The following is an 18,596-nucleotide window of genomic DNA, read 5'->3' as shown; positions in this document are numbered from 1 at the left end:
GCATCTTTACCATAATCTATAACTTTTATATTATTTCAGAGCCATGTGGAAACATTCTGGGGGTGTAATGTGAAGATCCAGGTGGCCTTATAGGCCCCTTCCAACTCTACTATTCTATGATTCTAATCCATCCTCACAGTGTTCTTGGGAGGCTATATGAAACAGAGATTATAAAGCTTGTATTTGAGAAAACAGCATACGCAGACCTGACCTGTAAATGCTATAAAAATATCAGCTGTCATAATCTTCAGCTTCTGTAGCCAAGATTAAACAAATAAAGGAATGGGACACAAGCAGTATAGAATACTTTAGAATAAGGGAGAAGTGCATTCTGTACACTACTAATGCTTCAAGTGGTGTTGTAAACCAAAGGTAGCTCAACAGTAAAAGATTGCACAGCCTGCACAAAAACCTTTATCCATAAAAGAAAATAAATGAACTCAGGGGGCGGGGGGTATTGGCATTGGAAGCAGAAGCTTAACCAGGTTCTGATTTTAAAATACAACCACTCACTTGATGAACAAGAGAATAATAAATAAAAACTGATGATGTGCAGTTTGGCCATGCAAGAATATTGCTTTATGCATCTGGGTAGAATACTTTAGAATGGTTCAATACGAGGCAGGAGAAGTCTTAAAACAACTTAAAGAGTTGATTCTGTCTACTAATAAACCACACTGTCATGTTTAAGGTGCTTGTGCTGATATATAAGGCCTATGTGGCTTAAGACCTGGATATTTGATGGAGTGCCTTTTCCCTTATATACCTGCCTGGATATTAAGATCTAGTGGGGATGCCCTCTTGATGGTAGCTCATTTCCAGAGGGGTTTGATAAGCAGCAACCCAAGAATACAGGCACCATGATTTTGGAACTTCCTCCACATTCCCATATATGGATGGCGCTGAGTCTTAAAACCTTTTACCACCAACTAAAAACTTATTTATTCATTAAGGCTTTTGACTGAATCTGTGCTGCTGCATCTTATAAATGGTTATTTATCTGTGTTTCTGTTCTCCCTCCACACACACACACACACACACACACCGGTTTTACTGGTCAGTCAGTGTCTTCATGATTTTACTATGCTTTGTACCTTGCTTTGGGATACTTTTGTAATGAAAAATGGATATTTTTTTAATAAAGTAAATACATGCAAGGAGACATATTTACACACATACATTAGCTAGGATTCCTGGAAGAAGAAACAAGTGTGTGTGAAAACTATTATAGTAAAAACAAAGCAAGCATGTTCAAATTGACTTCATTATTTCTTTTCAGCTATAAGCCATATTTCAGCTTTAGCTGTATTGAAGGCAACTTTACAGTCTGCAGTCCAGGTTCTGTTTGCCCTCTGAAAGTCCTATTGATCTTCAAATGAGTGATTTCTCTTCTCATTGTGAAACCACAGGCTATCAGTGAAGATTTTCATTTAAATTTCATTTAAATCTCTTTAGGACACAATCCTATGCACTTTCCTGAGACTAAGCCCACAGAGTTCAATGAGGCTTACTTCTGAGTAGACAAGCATAGGACAATCTGTGTGAGAAATTTAGTGAAAGATAAGGGGATGAATAAACAGTCTGAATTGGAAAGAAATAGGGTCCCCTCCCCAACTTTGCATATTTTGGATTATTTAACAGGAGCCTGTTTAGATGAGAAGGTTGAATGCTTGACTACCTTGATTTCTTTCCATCTCATATTAAAAACTAAGTAACACATTATTGCAAACATGTTTTAGGCATTATGGCCACAAACCTTCCTTGTGAAGGCACTAGTGTGGGGAAATATTATAGTCAGAGTTCAAGTTTATAGGATCTAGTTTTGTTTTCACTAAAGCCCCAAGATCCACCTGATGCAAAAAACACAGACTTAGAATCAACAAAAAACAAAGATCGCCATGCTGGTGTATTGCTTGCATATTTATTTTTTTGGTGGAGTTTTGGTTGATTGGGTATTGTGGAACTTGGAATTGAAGAAGTCATAGTGTTTTCACACAAAACCCCAATCCTGGTTACATTCTTTGTTTCAGCATATAATTTAAGGTTGAAGGCAAAAGAGTAATTTTATTGAACAATTGGGAGTCACCTTGATGGTCTACTTCAAAGCATTGAGAAATCAATCTTATGCCAACTCCAGCCTAACATGTAGCATTGATTAAAAAAAAGGAAAAAAAGAAGAAAAAACTTTGTCGTGAAATACAGGGCCAAGTAAGTATAGCTTCTGTCAGGAAGCAAATTTAGAAGTTGGACTGAAGACATACACACTCAAGCAAGCCCTGTCACAGCCTCCAGTATTTATTTGCCTTCTGAAAAGTGGCAGATATAAATCACAGAGGTCAAATTTGGCAGGGCAGCTATACTACTGACAGGTGCATAAAGAAAAAGAAGCAGCATGCAGTGTTTCACATGTTCAAATAATTGACTTGCAACTGCCATATGCTCTAACTTGCAGAGCATAATACATACAAGATCAGCCAAGTGAGCAAATAAACTTGAACAAAGAAAAACTGCCAATGTATAATCTGTTATCAGTTTTCAGAAGTCCCACATTTAGGGTTCTGTTACAGAAGTGGCCCATTCATTTGTTATATGCCATAACAGCACTAGCATTTAAACAAATTCAACTTCAATATGGTTGTCCAAAGGAGTCCACACTTAAACAAAATCACACCCATTGGTACTTCCCTATTATTCATACCCCAACAGTCAACAGAACCAGACACACACAGCTCTTCGGCTATCACAATTTATCCTCATCACTTGACTACAAATTCCACTGATGTCACCCAAGAAAGAGAAAGAGCCTATTATTTCCATTAAAAGGGAGGGAGGAAAAAAGTGGGAACTGGCTAATCAGTGACTAACCAGGCAAAGCTTCTGTGACAAGGGGGACAGGAATCAACATCAAATACAGCTCTGTGCTTTCTGTGTGTAGAGGCATCTCTTACACATGTGCGGGAAACGCAGTCGGCCCAGGGAAAAGCATACTGTATATCCCTTCCTCATTTTTTAAATTTGTTCTTGCTTTTCTGAGGTCTCCCTCCCCTTTTTAATTTTGGAAATTTCTCACTGCAACAAGGAAAGGAGAGAGGAGAAAGTCTGTTCAAGGGATGGAAGTTTCAGGTGAGATACCAAGGATGGAGGGTGGGAGGGAAGCGGTGTGTGTGTGTGTATGTATGGGGGAAAAGACAGTTTAATAGCAGCATTTGAGGAGGGAAGAAAGAGGGAGGCTGCAGTCCTATGCACGGTTAGGACGGAGCCCCACAGAATTCCTGGCACTTGCTTCTGAGGAAACATGCACAGCATCAGGCTGTAGAAATGGGGGCAGAGGGAGGGGAGAGAAAGAACCGACCAAATAGGCTTGGGAGAAATGGAGGAGAAAGAGGTTGCAGGAAGGAGACAGCGATAGGCGGGTGCAGAAAGCAAGGGGAGACGAGGAACTATCACAGCGGTCGCTCCCGCTTGCCCCTTACCAGGTCCAGGGTTTGGCTGGTTTTCACCCCGGCACTTCTAAGCACCTCCACCCAAGCTACGGGCTGCTGCCGCTACTACTGCAACAGTCTCTCCTGAGCTCCCTCTTTCGGAACACCGGCTGGAGTGAAGCAACGTGGGAGCGGGGGGGGGGGCAAGGAGGCGGAGACAGCCTCAGTAGGTCACAAAATGGCGGCCGAAAGGAGCACGAGCCGCCCCCACCCCTCTTAGTCCGCGGAGCCCAAGTTTTGTTTTTAAACTACCGTTCCCGTCATGCAACAGTGAGGCGGGGACAGGCTCCCTCTCTTTTCCTCCTCCCGCCCCCCGTCGCGCGGATTGGCTGCGTGGGATTCGTAGTCCTCCAGCAGGTGGCGCTCGTCCCCCCCCCCCCGCTGGTCTCCCTCAGAGTTATTTTACGGGGGCGGGGTTTGAAGTTTGAGGCGCTTCAGAGTGGTGGATTAAGACGGGCTGATTTGCCGTGGTTTCGAGGCAGGGTAGTACAGGCGGTGGTGGTGCGACCGGCTGGGGCGGTAGAGGAGAAGGGAGGCCCTCCTCAGCCCTTTCTTCTCTTGGCAACGGCTAACTTTCAACCTGGGCTCGCTAGGTTCCCCCGCGGCCTTGGGGGCGCTGGCCCCTCCCGACAGTTGCTGCCGCCGCCGCCCACCTGGTTGTGGTGAGAGGACGGGAGGGGCGAGGGGCGCGCGGCCCAGGTGCACCGAGCCCACCAGGACGGTGGCGCCTGCGAGAGGGTTGAACGCGCAATCCCGTGCGCGCCTACTCAGAAGTAAGCCCCACCGAGTTCAGTGGGACTTATTTCCAGGTAAAGGCGTGCGCTTACAGTCGCAAGTCCAATTTGGGTGTACGGGAGAGGAGCCCGTGCAGTGCGGAAGCAAACGTGTGTGCGCGCATGCACGTGTAAAGCCGTGTAACGGGAGGGCTAATTACCCAGGGTCGCTTCCTGAAGGGAGGAAAAAATAGATTATTGCTCATGCACATTTCCACTTGCCCTCCTGCAATTGAGGTTGAACTATTTGTAACGCGTCTGGGTGACTTAAACTGCCACTAAATCTTGGGAGCTGGTAAACCTTGGAGCGGGTGGGAGAGATTAGAGACGGGGCTAGGATTCTTGTGGGAGGACGCGGGATACACGTGTGCAATGTGTCTTTATCCTTTGTGCAGCTTGATCCTATGCGTGTTTGCTTGCAACGGAAGTAGCTGTGATTAGCCCTACATAAAGTTAGGGTGCCTACAGATATACAGCGTTTTAAAGAGGACTTTCAGCAGTTTCTCCCCCTCTGGATTGAGTTCTGATTCCTCCATCCCAACTTCCCAATGCAATTACTTATCTATTTATTTATTTATTTATTTATTTATTTAAAACATTTATATCCTGCCCTATATCATTAAGATCTCAGAGCGGCATACAGATAAAAACATACAGTATAAAACAATAAATATACACAGTTAAAAACAAATTAAACCATGAGTTGAATGCTCTCAGGCTTCCTCCTTCTGTCTCTCCAGCCCATTTTCAGGTAGACCGTTTTGCCTTTTCACTTTTTTAAAGTGCACTGTGAATGTTTTTTAATGTTTGCATATTTGTTTCTAGGGCGGGGGAGTAGCTATTTTATTTACTTAAACATTTGTATCTTGCCCTATATCATTAGGCTCTCAGGGCTGTTTCAGCAAAAAGAAAGCACTCATGTTCTTCCCCAACTTGTGGCCCTCCAGATGTTTTAGGCTAGAACTCCTATCCTCCCCATTGGCCATGCTTTCTGGGGCAGATGGGAATTGTAGTCCAGAACATCTGGAGAACACCGGATTGGGGAAAGCTTATATTTATTTATTTAAAACATTTATATCCCATCCTATATCATTAAGATCTCAGGGCGGCGTACAGATAAAAGGTGCTATAGCTTTCTATTTTGTTTTAAAAGTTTTCCACTCTATTATGACTCATTTTAAAAGAGCTGCAAGTCCTCTTTGAGCATTCTGTAGGGCAGGAGTGGGAAACTGTGGCCCTCCAAATGTATTCGCCTATAACTCCCATCAGCCATTATGGCAACACAGCTATGCCAGTTGCAAGCTACCATGCATAAGATCAGCCAGTGATGAGGGATCATAGGAGTTAGATACTAAAAAGTCTGGAGGGCCACAAGTTGTTCATCCCTGTTGTAGGGTGATGTGTATGTATGATGAAAGCGCCAGCTAATTGGCGCTGCGAACTAACAAAACTGGTTTCCCCTGAGTTCAATCCTGGACAGAGAATTGTATGTCTATATACAATGTGATACCTGCACTTTTACAGCAGCTTAATTGCTCAATGTATATCTGTATGCAATCTTATGGGGGAACAAGCCCCAGTGAACACCATAGGCTTTACTTCTGATTAAACATCCACAGGATCAGATTGCTCTTCTTACAACAGTTCCCTCAAGAGTTTGGTATTTCTGGTGCAATTTTATTAATGCTTGAGTTTGATTTGGAATAGCTTTGGCCCAATATGCCGAGTAGAATTAATTTCATACATAAAGCCATATATAAAGCTTATTCTTGAGAATTTGTGGCTGAGGAATGAGTGACATCTTTGCTTATCTGATGTTTGGGATATGGGGCTGAATGTAATCTTTATTTATTTTTTAATCTGTTTCAGGGTAAATGGGTTTGCATGACATTTTCCATGCACTAAGGCAGTTCCATGTCTTGTTTGGTAAGCACATATTCTTCAATATTCAGTCATGTACCAGATTTTGGACCAAATTTTAGGTAGACATTTGTGTGTTTAAAGCATTTTGATCCATTTCTCATGTAATGACAACCCATGGATTGTATAACACATGGGTTATTGGGAGTGAGCAAGTTTGGTGCTGCCAACCTGCTCCGTCCTGTGCAGCCCCGACCAATTATATTTAACCCATAGTTAAAAGAAATTGGCTTTCTCTTTAGTACTTCTGATTTATGTTATATTTGGCTAAAATTGCTAGTTTTTAAAACTAAAAAGAAATGGGGATCTTGAGTTCTTCAAGAGAGTTGCCCATAGAAGGCCACAGTTTGGGCCCATTCTCTTTTGCTTTTATGTGGTGTTTTCCTGGGGTTGTAAGAGAGGACTACATGCAAAAAGTTAGAGTGCAGTGGCAACTTTTAGACCTGCATCTAAATGTGGTGGTCCAGATTAAGATTGAAAACCATATAGCAACAGTACCACAAACCTACGTGGTCATAATTTTTCATAATGGTCCTAATTGTTCAATGGGTCTATTAGACATTGCTAACCCCTCTCATCTGGATTAGCAGGGATGGCTATGTTATTGTTTAGGCTGGGTTCACTCTTTGTATGTCACTTTGTACGTTTGGGGTTGTTCCACTCAACAGTATTGATGAGTGGGGACATAAAATACAATATAGGGTGTACTTAATGCTGTAATACTTTTTTTTAGGACTGTTCCTGTATTCTACGGACACAAATTGAATCCATTGGAGCAGAAAAGCAATCTGAAGGCAGCAGCAGTCAGGATTTGGTAAGAGGACATTTATATTAATTTGGCCTGTACCATTTGTCTTCTCACAATCATGTCTACATTCTTCAAAAAGAGCATACCTCATTTATTTTCTGCTTATTTTGGATGGTGTGTGTCCAAATTGAAATGCTTGCTACCTGCATTCTCACTAGGGAATAGTCTTTAGTGTTGCAAGAAGGAATAAGGGCCAGTTCCTTTTGAGTTATTTTAACGCTATTACATTAAGAGCATATCCAGTGTAGTTGTATGTGAATTGCAGCATGGGAATCTTTCCCTTCCACAATTGCAATCGAGAATCTCTGTCGGACCACAGTCAGTGTATAATTTGAATTGTATATTGAATGAATTCTCGCTGATCTGTATTTTGTAGTTCTGCTGTGTTAGAGGTTTGGTTATATTCAGGTTTTTTACATTGTTTTAAATATATATATGTATTATTTCATTGTACACCACTTTGGGTATGTACATTAGAAAAGTGATTTATCCATTTTACAGAAAATCAAGGTATGCTTTTGTTCCTGTTTTTACTCTGTGATTAGATGGACCCATTTTTTGTACAAAACTTGTACAAGATCCACGTTATTGTGCTCTCCTTGGATTAGTAGCCTGCACTATTATTACTTTAACACAGTGTAGTGGGTTTTTTAACCAACCCTATGCTTTTTATATATAATTGTCTTTTTGGAGCTGCGAGTACTGCTGCTTGATAGACTGTCAGTCATAGCTGTGTTTGCCATTGTAGCATGACCCAGTTCCTGAATAAAATAGAACTGGTGTTACAATTGAAAAGCAGCGTGTATGGTTTTTACTGTCTGATATAGTAGGAATTGTATTCCTTATTTTTGTTATTGCAGGGGGCACTACAGTTTTAACTACCTGCCATGCCTAGTGATAAAATAGGTATTTCATGTACCTCAGTGTTGAATACACAAGCTTCCATAATTTTTCCAACCTTGGGACAGACTGTGCTGTATTGCAGAAAAACACAAGATTACTGAATTGAATGCTTGGCTTTTCTCTTGGACTGACTGACTGAAAAGTGTAACTTGCCTAATCCAAATGCTTAGAGTAGGTAACAAAGGTTTAAAATCTAAACAAAATGGACATAATAACACCCCACCCACCCCAGTTAAGTCAACTCCTGCAACCAAAAGCCAGGCAAAATAAAAAGAGCTTGCAATGCTTTTGAAAGATCCATAGGCCGAGAATGTTGGCAAATCTATGAGGGTTATGTGAACTTACACCTATTTTCTGCAGTTTTTATACGTGAAATGTGTGTAAATGTTAAAATTGTTTTGCTGTTAAGACAGATGACCCTGCTGTATGTTGGGGCCAATCGACTCAAAGAAGAGATGAACAAATACCATGGTCCTCTGATGTATCCCATTATGATCTCCAGGTGGAAATAGGTGAATAGTTTGTGATCTGAAAAATGATACTTCCTACCTTATCTGATTGAGAGATCTTTAGCAAATTGGATGATATTGTTCCATGAGGTGAAAATCTAGAACATCCTGACAATAGTTGATCTTCCTGATTGGCTTGTTCTTAATTGACAAGCTAAACTTTAAGTACAATTTTGGCCTGGAATTATACACCTGTTCATTGTTCAAATAAACTTTTGGCCCAAGTGATAGGGCTTTAAATCAGCATTTCCTCCAGGTCATCTTGATCATTATTTTTATGCCAGTTATCCAAAATTAATTGTGTCTTCTCTGTTGATACTACTTACCTTATTATTTAATTCACTGCGTTTCAAATTACTTTTTATGCAATATGCTTTTGCTTATTTGGGGGTGCGGGGGGCACCTAGTCACTTTCTTTAGTAGTCACTTCAGCCATATTGAGGACTTTTTGTGGCAGATCCATGACAGTACACAAATGCTCTTACGTGCTACTGCCACACAATGACAGGAGCTGGCAGTGGTTGCCTGGGACTATTTTGAGGGTACCAGCTGTGGCACTAAGATGCTTTCAGGATGCAAACCTATGTATGGTTAGATAGGGGGAAAATGTGCTCCAGCACCCAGCACACCCCAGCCAGCCGCTTTTATCTGTCAAAACATACATAGGATTGCACCCTAAGACTACTTTCAAATGGACTTGGATTTGTTTCCTTATTAAATCCCCAGTTTTTACTTCTATCTACATATTTTTGTGAACCATTGCTTACATGCATTTTGCATGCTGTACACTGAGTATCAATTGCCATGCCATACTATATATATTTAATAGTTCTTCTGTCCTTTTGGAAATAGTGCAACATTTGGCAGTTGGTTGGGCATAGTAAGACTGTGTTTGATGTCTGCAATTCATATTGTGCTAAATTGGCTTCTAGACACAGAAAATATCTCCCCAAATCCTGTAGTTTTCTGGAGCTAAACCAATTCAGACTTGCAGCAGTGTTGTCGTCTGCTGGCTCAAATTAGCTATATGATGCCTAGTCTCACAACTGGTGTCTGTCATCTGTTGGTAACCTAGAACTTTAAGGTTGTTTGAATGCCAAATAATGAAGTAATCGAAAAGTAACATTACAAACCTGCTAAAGTGGTCAAATCCTGTTTTGCTAATAGGAAGGGGATGCAACAACTTAACTTCAATCTACCTCGCACGACATATCCCTACAGGAACACTGGTAGCTGTAAGGATTACAGATCTGGAAAGATGTTCTGAAGAACACTTGAAAGCTTTACAAGTAAAACAGATGTTTAAAATATTTAAAATATTTATTGGGTTAACCTCTAATGGGGGATGTGGCTTTATTAAAGATCCTATTAATCGGTACTGTGGATTAGGCATGGGTGAGAAATTCATCAAGAATTTTTACAGATTTATCCTATCTGCATCTCCTGAGTCTTTCAGTGAGCCAAAAACAGAAATCTGCATTTTTACAAGTTTTGTAAACTTGCAGCTCAACTCTGAAAAAATATGCCCATTGGAAAAAGGTACACGCAAAATGCATATATTTCAAAAAGTATACACAAAACTGCATTTCAGCAATGTAAGTACCTGGAAAAATGTGTGGGTTGAAAAAACGGAAGAAACCATTTTAGGCATAATAAAAGTTGAGAAACTTCTTAGCAGATGTAATTACAGCTTTCTCAGCCTGCTTACAGTTCTACCGTGTGACGATAATCCACACATTATTGGGTTTTTTGGTTCAGGGATTTTCTTCAGTTAACTAGTGGTCTATGGCTAAGAGTCTGTTGGGTGCTTACTGTCCTCTCTACGATTAAAAGATCTATTCATTCCTTTAGAATGAGGTGGTATTATCCCACTCCTTTCGACACCCCAATATCTTGACCCTCTGGGCAGTGTTTACTGCTGGAAGTTGGCTTTGGATTATTTCTCCTTTCATGGCTTATAGTAAGTATTTTTTTTTTTTGCAAAATAAGCAAAAAACAAACTACCTCCCCCACCCCCAAATTGATTGAATCAGCTCTGCACAGGCTAGTTGAGCGTTTCACTTATATCACTACCATGGATTGAGCTATCTAAATCAAGAACAGGCTGGTTTTTTCATATTTAACAAGGGGCAATCAGGAATGATGTAGACTTCTCAATAGATCCCTCCCTTGGAGTCTGTGTCACTTAACCAGTGGGGCCACCTAAGTAAAGACGAAAAAGAGAAAGAAATAGACTACTGCTTAGTAAGAGGCTGTTTCATTCAGATCTAGCCTGAGTAGAGAGGCAATTACTTGTGGCAGTATTTTTAGGGGCACCTGTGCAATAGTGTAATACCAGCTACTGTACTTCTAGGCTCTTTCGTAATGTGTTGAGCCATGCTTTCATTATGCATAGTTGTTTACTACCATGAGGTCTACCTAAGCTGCCTCTGAAATATAGGAAGAGAGGTGTCAGTCACTCACACCTCTCTGATTACGGCCAGAAAATGTCTTGGAACAGGTCTTGTTTCATTTTATAAATGTCTTATTTTGATTTACAAGCAAGTTTTGTTAACCTTTTCTAGGTTCAGCCAGTCATCTCCTGAGGACTTACTTCCCTGAAGGCATGAGTGAAGCATTGATAGGAAATATCCTGTTCGGAGCAATTAGTGGGTTAAACTACATGCACCAACATGGCTTCATCCACAGGTATTTTGTTGAAAAGTTTATAGGAAAATGTAGGGACGTTGGAGACATTTGCAACAGCTTCAAATGAGTTTGGATTTGTACGAATCTGTCCTGCAGATTCTGCAGTGGACCAGCTTTTCCTGAGTTATGTGGGCCTGCGGAATCCTGTTTCACTTTTGGGGAGGGGGATTTGCACTCACTTGCATTAGTGCTAATGCGCACTTGCACAAGTGTGCTAATTCACATTAGCGGAACTTTGCATTAACTAATAGAAGTAGAACAAAATTTTGGTAAAAAGAAATCCGATTCTGTCAATGAGCAGTTGATGGAACAAAAGATGCCGACAATCCGCAAAAAACAGAAGGAATGGATTTAAGAAAATCCAAACATCCCTTGTTAAGTGTCAGATGAGAGCTTGTAAAATTCTGCTATTGGTTTGTCTATTTCAGTTTAGTAGACTTTAGCCTCCTCTGACAGTAATGGGTACACTATTTATTATAACGATTTATACCCCACATTTCAGTCAAAATTCTTAGCCAGAGTACAAAATTTTAAAACATATTTAAACACATTAAAAACATTTCACTTCCTGGGAGGCTGTATTTGGGTATTACATTTATTACATTTATATAACGCCCCATAGCCGAAGCTTTCTGGGCGGTTTACAGAAGTTAAAAACAGTGCACATTAAAAACGAAAATACAAAATTTAAAACCATCCGAAGCATGACAACAACAATATCCTTTTAAAACAACTATTCTGTGTCAACCTTATATTGGGAATCCTCTCAGAATTTTTCGGCCCAGTTGAAAGGATTATATGATGGGGTACACTGGCTTATCGAAACTTCACTCCCTTGCTCTTCAATTGCTGGCCCTCAAGAAACTCTTGAAGCTGCCTCCAAATGCAGTGTGAAGAACTAGTGCAACTGGGAGAGGCTGTGGAAATGGGGAAAAGCTGGGTGCATATGCATGAGCCCTTGTATATAACCAAGCTGTCTCTTTAGATCAGTTTGGGATATTTTTGCTACCCTCAGAGCTGTGGGGTCAGGCTGTATGAAAGATACAGTATGATGTGTGTTAGAATCTTAAGTTTTATTTCTCTGTATCATTCTTCTATTTAACATGTCATTGTTTGTGTTTCAGAAGTGTTAAAGCTAGCCACATTCTGATTTCAGAGGATGGCCTGGTTTATCTGTCTGGCTTAAACCATCTTTACAGTTTAGTCAGTAGTGGGCAACTGTTAAAAGCCGTGTATGACTTCCCTGAGTTCAGTACGTCTATGCTTCCATGGCTGAGTCCTGAACTACTAAGGCAGGTCAGTATCTACTGCATTTCATTGTGGCTGCACAGTCTTGCAGTATCATATTGGCACAAACCACGCATCAGAAATATCCACAAAGAATTGTAATTCTGCACTATATAAACTAATTTTGAAAGCTTTCCAGACTTGAGTATTGCTCCACATTTTACATGGGGCTGCCCTTGAAGACTATTCAGAAGCCTCAACTGGTGCAGAACTGCAAGGCATGGATGTATTCTGTAGCAGGTGCATTGGTTTCCAATTCAAGGTGCTGGTTTTAATCTTTAAAACCTTTCATTGTCTGGGGCCTTTTTATATCAAACACTGTTTTCCCCTCTATGAGCTGACTTTTCAGTTAAGGTCTACTCCGCTGGTATTGCTGCTGATACCAATACCAATACCAAGGACCCAATATTGCATAACCTGCAGAACAGTATGCATCAGAGACAGAATGTTTCAATAGGCTATTTTTATTAAGTTGTATAGACTACCCTATTCCAAAAACACCAATGAGCAGACAAAAGCTTATAATAAAATTGTTGAAATACCCATTAAAACAATAGGGATATGATCCAACAGTGCCCTACTGTTGGCAGCCAGTACCACCGATCCCGTTGCATGCACGGTGCCTGCTGCTGCTGTCCGCGATGTAGCACTTCTGGGAGCAAGCACCCACATGAGTGGAAATGCTTGTTTCTGAAAGGCGTGACCTGCTCCTTCCAGAAACTTGTGTTTCCCATCGTTTGGGAGCTTGCCCCCGGAAGCGATACGTTGTCTCTGCCAGCAGAAGGGGCTGCATGTGCACTGGGGCAGGTATTGGCTAAAACCTATTTTGGTTGCCTCAGTAAACTTTGATTACCACTGGGGTGGGTGGTGCTGGCCTCCAGTGGTAGGGCACCATTGGATCTTACTCTTGAATTTCAAATAAAACTTCTAATTTCTTCCACTTTTATATACATGGGTCTCTTTCAGTTCATGCACATTGGCAGGTGGTTCAGTGGTTGAATTGATCAATGCAGTGTTTTCTTCCATAGGATATGTATGGATATAATGTGAAATCTGACATCTATAGTGTGGGCATTACAGCTTGTGAACTAGCTAATGGACGTGTACCCTTTCAGGATATGCCTCGTACACAGGTAAAATACAAAATATTTTAAATTATTGGTTAAGTGCATTTGCTCTGAGGGAACTTACATATAATCCTATAATGAAAACAGGTAACTATTAATTTTGATGTCCTTAAAGCTGGCTACATAATACAATAGGCTTTCCTTACCTGTGATGTTCTTAAAACTACCTCTAAGGACTGAACTAAAACAGGGAAGGAGGATGTGTTTCAACATTTTTGTCAACAAAATTCATCCAGCTCCTTTTTGGGCTCTTTTTAAAAAGGGGATCGCCACAACATGGTACAAAAGCTTCCATCTATTCAGGAAGTAATTGTTTTGTTTGTCCTTAGTGATGTTGTCAAGTGCACTCCATGATTCTTGATTGGCTAGGGTTATTCATGTGACCAGTCCAAGAAACATTGTCTTCACTGGCACTTGGCTTCATTTCCCCTCAATTTGCGAGGTATCTTAGTGACACCATGATGTGATCCCGGATTGGATACACTGACAGTGAACAGTTCTGCCGAAACAGTGGGCATATGCACATTTTATAGTTTCTCCCAATAAATATTTCTGTCCAAGATACATTTATTGATACAAAAATAAGCAGATGAACATTTGGTGTAGCTATAACTTATTACTTGTCCAGTGACTGTCTTAGGCATCATGAGACATTTTGTATTGTCCTACTCTTCCTGCCAGATGCTGCTGCAGAAGCTTAAAGGTCCATCTTATTGTCCCTGGGCTATAAATACTTTTCCACGTGGCGAATCCAGGATAAAAAATTCCAGATCAGGGATTGACTCTGGAATTGGTGAAAGCATGACACGAACAATGACAAGTGAGATACTGCAGACTCCACCAAAAACCTTCTCTCCTGCTTTCCATAACCTGATAGAACTCTGTTTGCATCAGGACCCAGAAAAAAGGTAATGCTTTTATAATAAAGTGAAATTAGAATTTAGTGATTATAAATTGAAATACATTTGCATGGATACGCAAAGGTCTTTGTGCAATGGTTTGAAAGCTTGATTTATCTGTGCTTGAAACGATCAACATTTCTTTATTTACTGAATTTCTGTAATGCTCAATAGCTGAAGCTCATTATGTTACATACAAGTGTATATCATGAGGAAGTATTTTTTCTAGTATTTTTCAGAATTGCTGTTTGGAGAGAGATTCTTAGCCTTTGCCAGGTATACTAATTTTTAAATGCAATCCAAAATTCTGAGGAGCCAGATTCCATGGTCAGATTTTGTAGGGGGACAGTGTAGTTAGTGTATGATATACACAGGTCATATTAACCACAAGTGAGTCTCGGTTGCAAAAATCTCAGCTATTTGCTGAAATGAAAAGCGTATATATTCACAATGAGGATGGCATTATGAATATTTGAGGCCTGATCCATTTAAAGTAAGAAGTTGTGCTATATCAGAGCAAGGGTCCATCTAGTCCAGCTTTCTGTTCACACAATGGCCAACAGCTGTCAACAGGAAATGCACAAGCAGGACACATAGGGCTTCCCCTAAGCTGGTTGGTGAGAATTAAGGCCACACGTCTTATTTTTAAAGCAGGTCTGGCTCAGCTATGTTCTTGAAATGAAATGAAAATGTCAAGGATTACCTTTCTGTCGAACTATGAGTGGTATCTTAAACTTTATCTTATTAAATAGTATCTTTAAAATATATACGTATTCATGCTTTGCTAATGTGCAGCTATACTTCAGATAAACCACATCAGTTAAGAAAAAGGGAGATGATGAATCTACTAAACTCTATAATTAGTTGACAGTTCTAATTTTGAAGCTAGTCACATGAAGAGGCTGAAAATATGTTTTTGCGGAGTTAATGTGATTCTGAAAACATTAAACTGTTATTCTAAGTATACGTGGGGAATATGATTAAATGGAAAGCTTTTACTTGACTTTTTTCACTCAATTGACCCTGCTAATAGGCTGCAAGAGAAGTAATTACCAGCTAACTCCATTTGCAAAAGTTAAAAACCTAAGCTTTTTGTTTTTCTCCTGGGATCTAGGCCATCAGCAAGAGGTCTACTGTCACATGCTTTTTTCAAGCAGGTAAGTTGTTACAGATTTCATTAGATATGCTAATTGTAGGTAAAGAGAATGACCAAGGCTTTGATCTAAGAAACAGATAATAAATTGGGAGCACAAGCTGCTCATCCTTAAAGTGAATGATCCTTGGGGTGTTCCTGTGGTTAGAGGTTATATCTGGAGCACTTTGATGCTAATTGGAGGAGTACTGGAAGCAGTTTGTGTATTGAAGCAATAATATGCTTGCAGAAGTGGCATAGTACATGAGAGATGATAGTCTTTCAATAGAACAAAATGTGCTACAGTATCAATAATTCCGTAAATTTAGCTGCTAACAGGTGACGATTAGCAACTTGGAGCAAACCAGAGTTTTGGATCTGCATTCTCTGCCTTTTGTAGATTAATGATCGTATCTGAATTAATTTATGACTATTTCAACAGGTTTTTCAGTATAAGTTAATTATTCCAGTCACTATGTTCTCTCCCTTCAGGTAAAAGAACAAACAAAGGGTTCACTACTTTCACTATTGCCTCCTGCCGTCCAACACACTCAATCACAAATACCTGCAGTGCATTCAGCTGACATCTGGAGGAAGTCTGGATGTGTTTTGCCAAATGTGAGAGAGAGGTACTGGGAATTCTAGAGATGCTAAACCTTACCTCTGACATCTGTCTGGAAAAAATGTGATTTCTTTGCTGCTTTTTGTTTTTTGTTTTTTTAAAATACAAATATTTGTGGTATACTTGAAAATGTTAAATGTTTGTACAGGTGATACTCTATGGGGAGGAAAATTCTTCCAGTGTGATACTATGTGAATGCAGTGATCCTCACTTCTTGAACTGCCAAGTGTCCACATAACCTCAAGCACCTTCTTTCCACTCTTAGAACTGAAATGTAATGGATCCTATTTTATTATAAAACTCTTGCATTTTATGACATACGGTACATCTATGTTATTACTGCCTTTGAAGTGTTCTTATGAAATTCTCTCACTTTCTGTTTTGGTATACATATCAACACACTAATTTACATATATAAACTTTTTCTTTTTAAAAGTAGTGCCTTTTCCTGCATACGAAAAGTGGCAATGTGCTAGCCTCTGAGTTTTGCGGGATCTTCTGCAATATGCCCTCCAAAAAGTTGTTGGGAGTAGCCATCACTGTAGTCTGGAAGAAATAGCTGTAGTCTTTCAATGCAACGTATCTCTGTTGCTTACTAGCCCACATCTCTGATAGTAATTGGGATGTTACTGCTCAGCTCACACCTAGCTAGCCTTTAAATACGCAATATTTCTAGCTGAGATCTGTAAAACTATTGTAGAGAAAGGAATCTACACAACTGAGGCAAAGAACAAGATCTGTTGAGCCACAAAGATGGAAAGATGAATACAAGGATTTCAACAATATCTGACTATTAGAAATATACTGCTGCAAACAATATTCTAGAAAGCAATTGATTCTAAGGTAATAATAACCTCAAGCATTGCATTTTGACCTTTGTGAGGTACCTTTCCTTGAGAAATGTCCTTGAGAAGTCCAAATGACAAAAATAATGAAAATGAAAGGGTCAGACTGTCAGGAAACAAGCTTTCTGTTCTTGTTACTCTAGTACTGTGAATGAATAAGCATGACCTTAGCCCAAATTCTTGCTCTCTGTACAGCATATAATTTTGGGGGAGAGGGTTTTATTACTGAGATATTTAGAATTATATTTTATTAATGTACATTCTATTTGATCATGTAAAATAGTTGTTAGCTTAATTTTTTAAAGTGTGTAGCCTCACAAAGCTATATCAGATATGATACAATTAGCATCACAGGCATTAATTTGACTAGGAAACTACTGAAGTAAAACAATGCATTAGCCATCTTTTGCCAGCCCAGTTCTAACAAATGTAACTGGAATAAAATATGCTTCTTATTTAACACTGACCATTTGCTTTAATTCTGTCTTTGTGACAACATTAGTAGTAGACTTAATTCAGCATTTTATGAAAGCAATTACATGGATTATTACTACGCAGGCAATGATTACACCAAGCACAAGCATAATTATTTGCAAGATTTTAGCACCAATGGAGCCAAACCTTTTTCTAAACCAAGACCAGATTCACCAGGGCTCTACATGGACCCATTTTGCCATCTCATGGATCTTTGTAGCATGGTCAAATACCTCTTGTGAGTTATCAGGCATGTATACACAACATTCCTTACCCACAAGGGCACAGACTGTGCCTTGACTGGCTAGAATGTAATCTAAGGCCTTGTGATTCTGCAACACCATCTGTCTGATCTCTTTTTGTTCAGCAGCTAGCCTACCAATGACTTCTGCTGTTTCATTTGCCATAATTTCAATTGCAACTTGCAATCTAATAACAGCTGAGCAAATTCTACCTACATGATACATAGGGAATAATATGCCACCAAGCACTTGACCATCAGTGGGTGGACTTCGTAATTTTATTTCTTCTCTGGCATCTTCAGCATTCCTGATCTTACCTTCAGGAAGATGGCCAGTCACTCCAATGTAATAACCCAGCCACATAACATGTGCCTCCCTATCCTGAGGGGAGGTGTTCGTATGCTTTATTCCCACAAACAAAATAATGACCTGCTAAGGCAGTGAACCCATAATTGCGCTGAGGTCTAATCATCCACTGTGAATAATATCCAGGAAAAGAAGGACTCGAGTTAGGTAACTATGTCCCGTTAGATGGGGCTTTGAAACTTCACATTGATATTGGCAACGACCTGTCTTTGCAGTGACCTCAGAGTGTCACTTTAGGCAGTTGCTAAGAGGGTAAGTTATTATGTACTCTTCCTAGACCTCAGGTTGTATGCTGAAGTGCTGGTCTCCTGTGCCTCGGGCTGAGGGAGAGCCTGGGTGTCTTTATTCTGGGACCCAGGAAGGGATGCTGAAACAGAAGCTGGAACAAAGTCAGGGATCCAAGGAAGGCCTCTTACCTTGGTTGTGTGCACAGGTTGGATTTAGACAAAGCCATCCGTCAAACCTCTTCTCCTCTCAAGGTGTGCCCATCCCAGACAAGAGCCCGCAACTTGTTAAAGA

General features: G+C 40.2%; 2 protein-coding genes across 4 annotated transcripts in view; one reads left to right on the top strand and one right to left on the bottom strand.

Moving 5' to 3' along the window:
• Positions 1-3,586, bottom strand: part of TRAK2 (trafficking kinesin protein 2) — a 48,310-nt gene extending 44,724 nt beyond the window's left edge. Inside the window, exon 1 of the mRNA XM_063116161.1 lies at positions 3,474-3,586. The gene's annotated coding sequence lies outside the window, so the exon portion shown is untranslated. The remainder of the gene's footprint in view (positions 1-3,473) is intronic.
• Positions 3,102-17,455, top strand: STRADB (STE20 related adaptor beta). Of its 3 annotated transcripts, none has more exons than XM_063116164.1 (12): positions 3,102-3,123; positions 6,125-6,181; positions 6,909-6,989; positions 8,296-8,398; positions 9,563-9,684; positions 10,247-10,355; positions 10,960-11,083; positions 12,208-12,379; positions 13,399-13,503; positions 14,179-14,405; positions 15,511-15,553; positions 16,021-17,455. In XM_063116164.1, exons 2-12 carry the CDS (start codon positions 6,170-6,172, stop codon positions 16,171-16,173), a joined length of 1,251 nt encoding a protein of 416 aa, XP_062972234.1. In that variant the 5' UTR covers positions 3,102-3,123; positions 6,125-6,169; the 3' UTR covers positions 16,174-17,455. The 3 variants fall into 3 exon arrangements, with proteins under 3 accessions (XP_062972234.1, XP_062972233.1, XP_062972232.1); XM_063116163.1 differs by lacking the exon at positions 3,102-3,123 and adding an exon at positions 3,968-4,144; XM_063116162.1 differs by lacking the exon at positions 3,102-3,123 and adding an exon at positions 4,952-5,006.
• The last annotated feature ends 1,141 nt before the right edge of the window (positions 17,456-18,596 follow it).

Source organism: Elgaria multicarinata, chromosome 2, assembly GCF_023053635.1.
Source record: "Elgaria multicarinata webbii isolate HBS135686 ecotype San Diego chromosome 2, rElgMul1.1.pri, whole genome shotgun sequence".
Taxonomy (NCBI): domain Eukaryota; kingdom Metazoa; phylum Chordata; class Lepidosauria; order Squamata; family Anguidae; genus Elgaria; species Elgaria multicarinata.
This window is presented reverse-complemented; position numbering and strand designations above follow the sequence as displayed.

Bases quoted from the DNA above. Each gene is read 5' to 3' on its own strand.
- STRADB (XM_063116164.1), top strand. The intron at 6,990-8,295 runs GTAAGAGGACAT...TTTGCTGTTAAG, and splicing joins GCAGCAGCAGTCAGGATTTG to ACAGATGACCCTGCTGTATG. The intron at 11,084-12,207 runs GTATTTTGTTGA...TTTGTGTTTCAG, and splicing joins CAACATGGCTTCATCCACAG to AAGTGTTAAAGCTAGCCACA.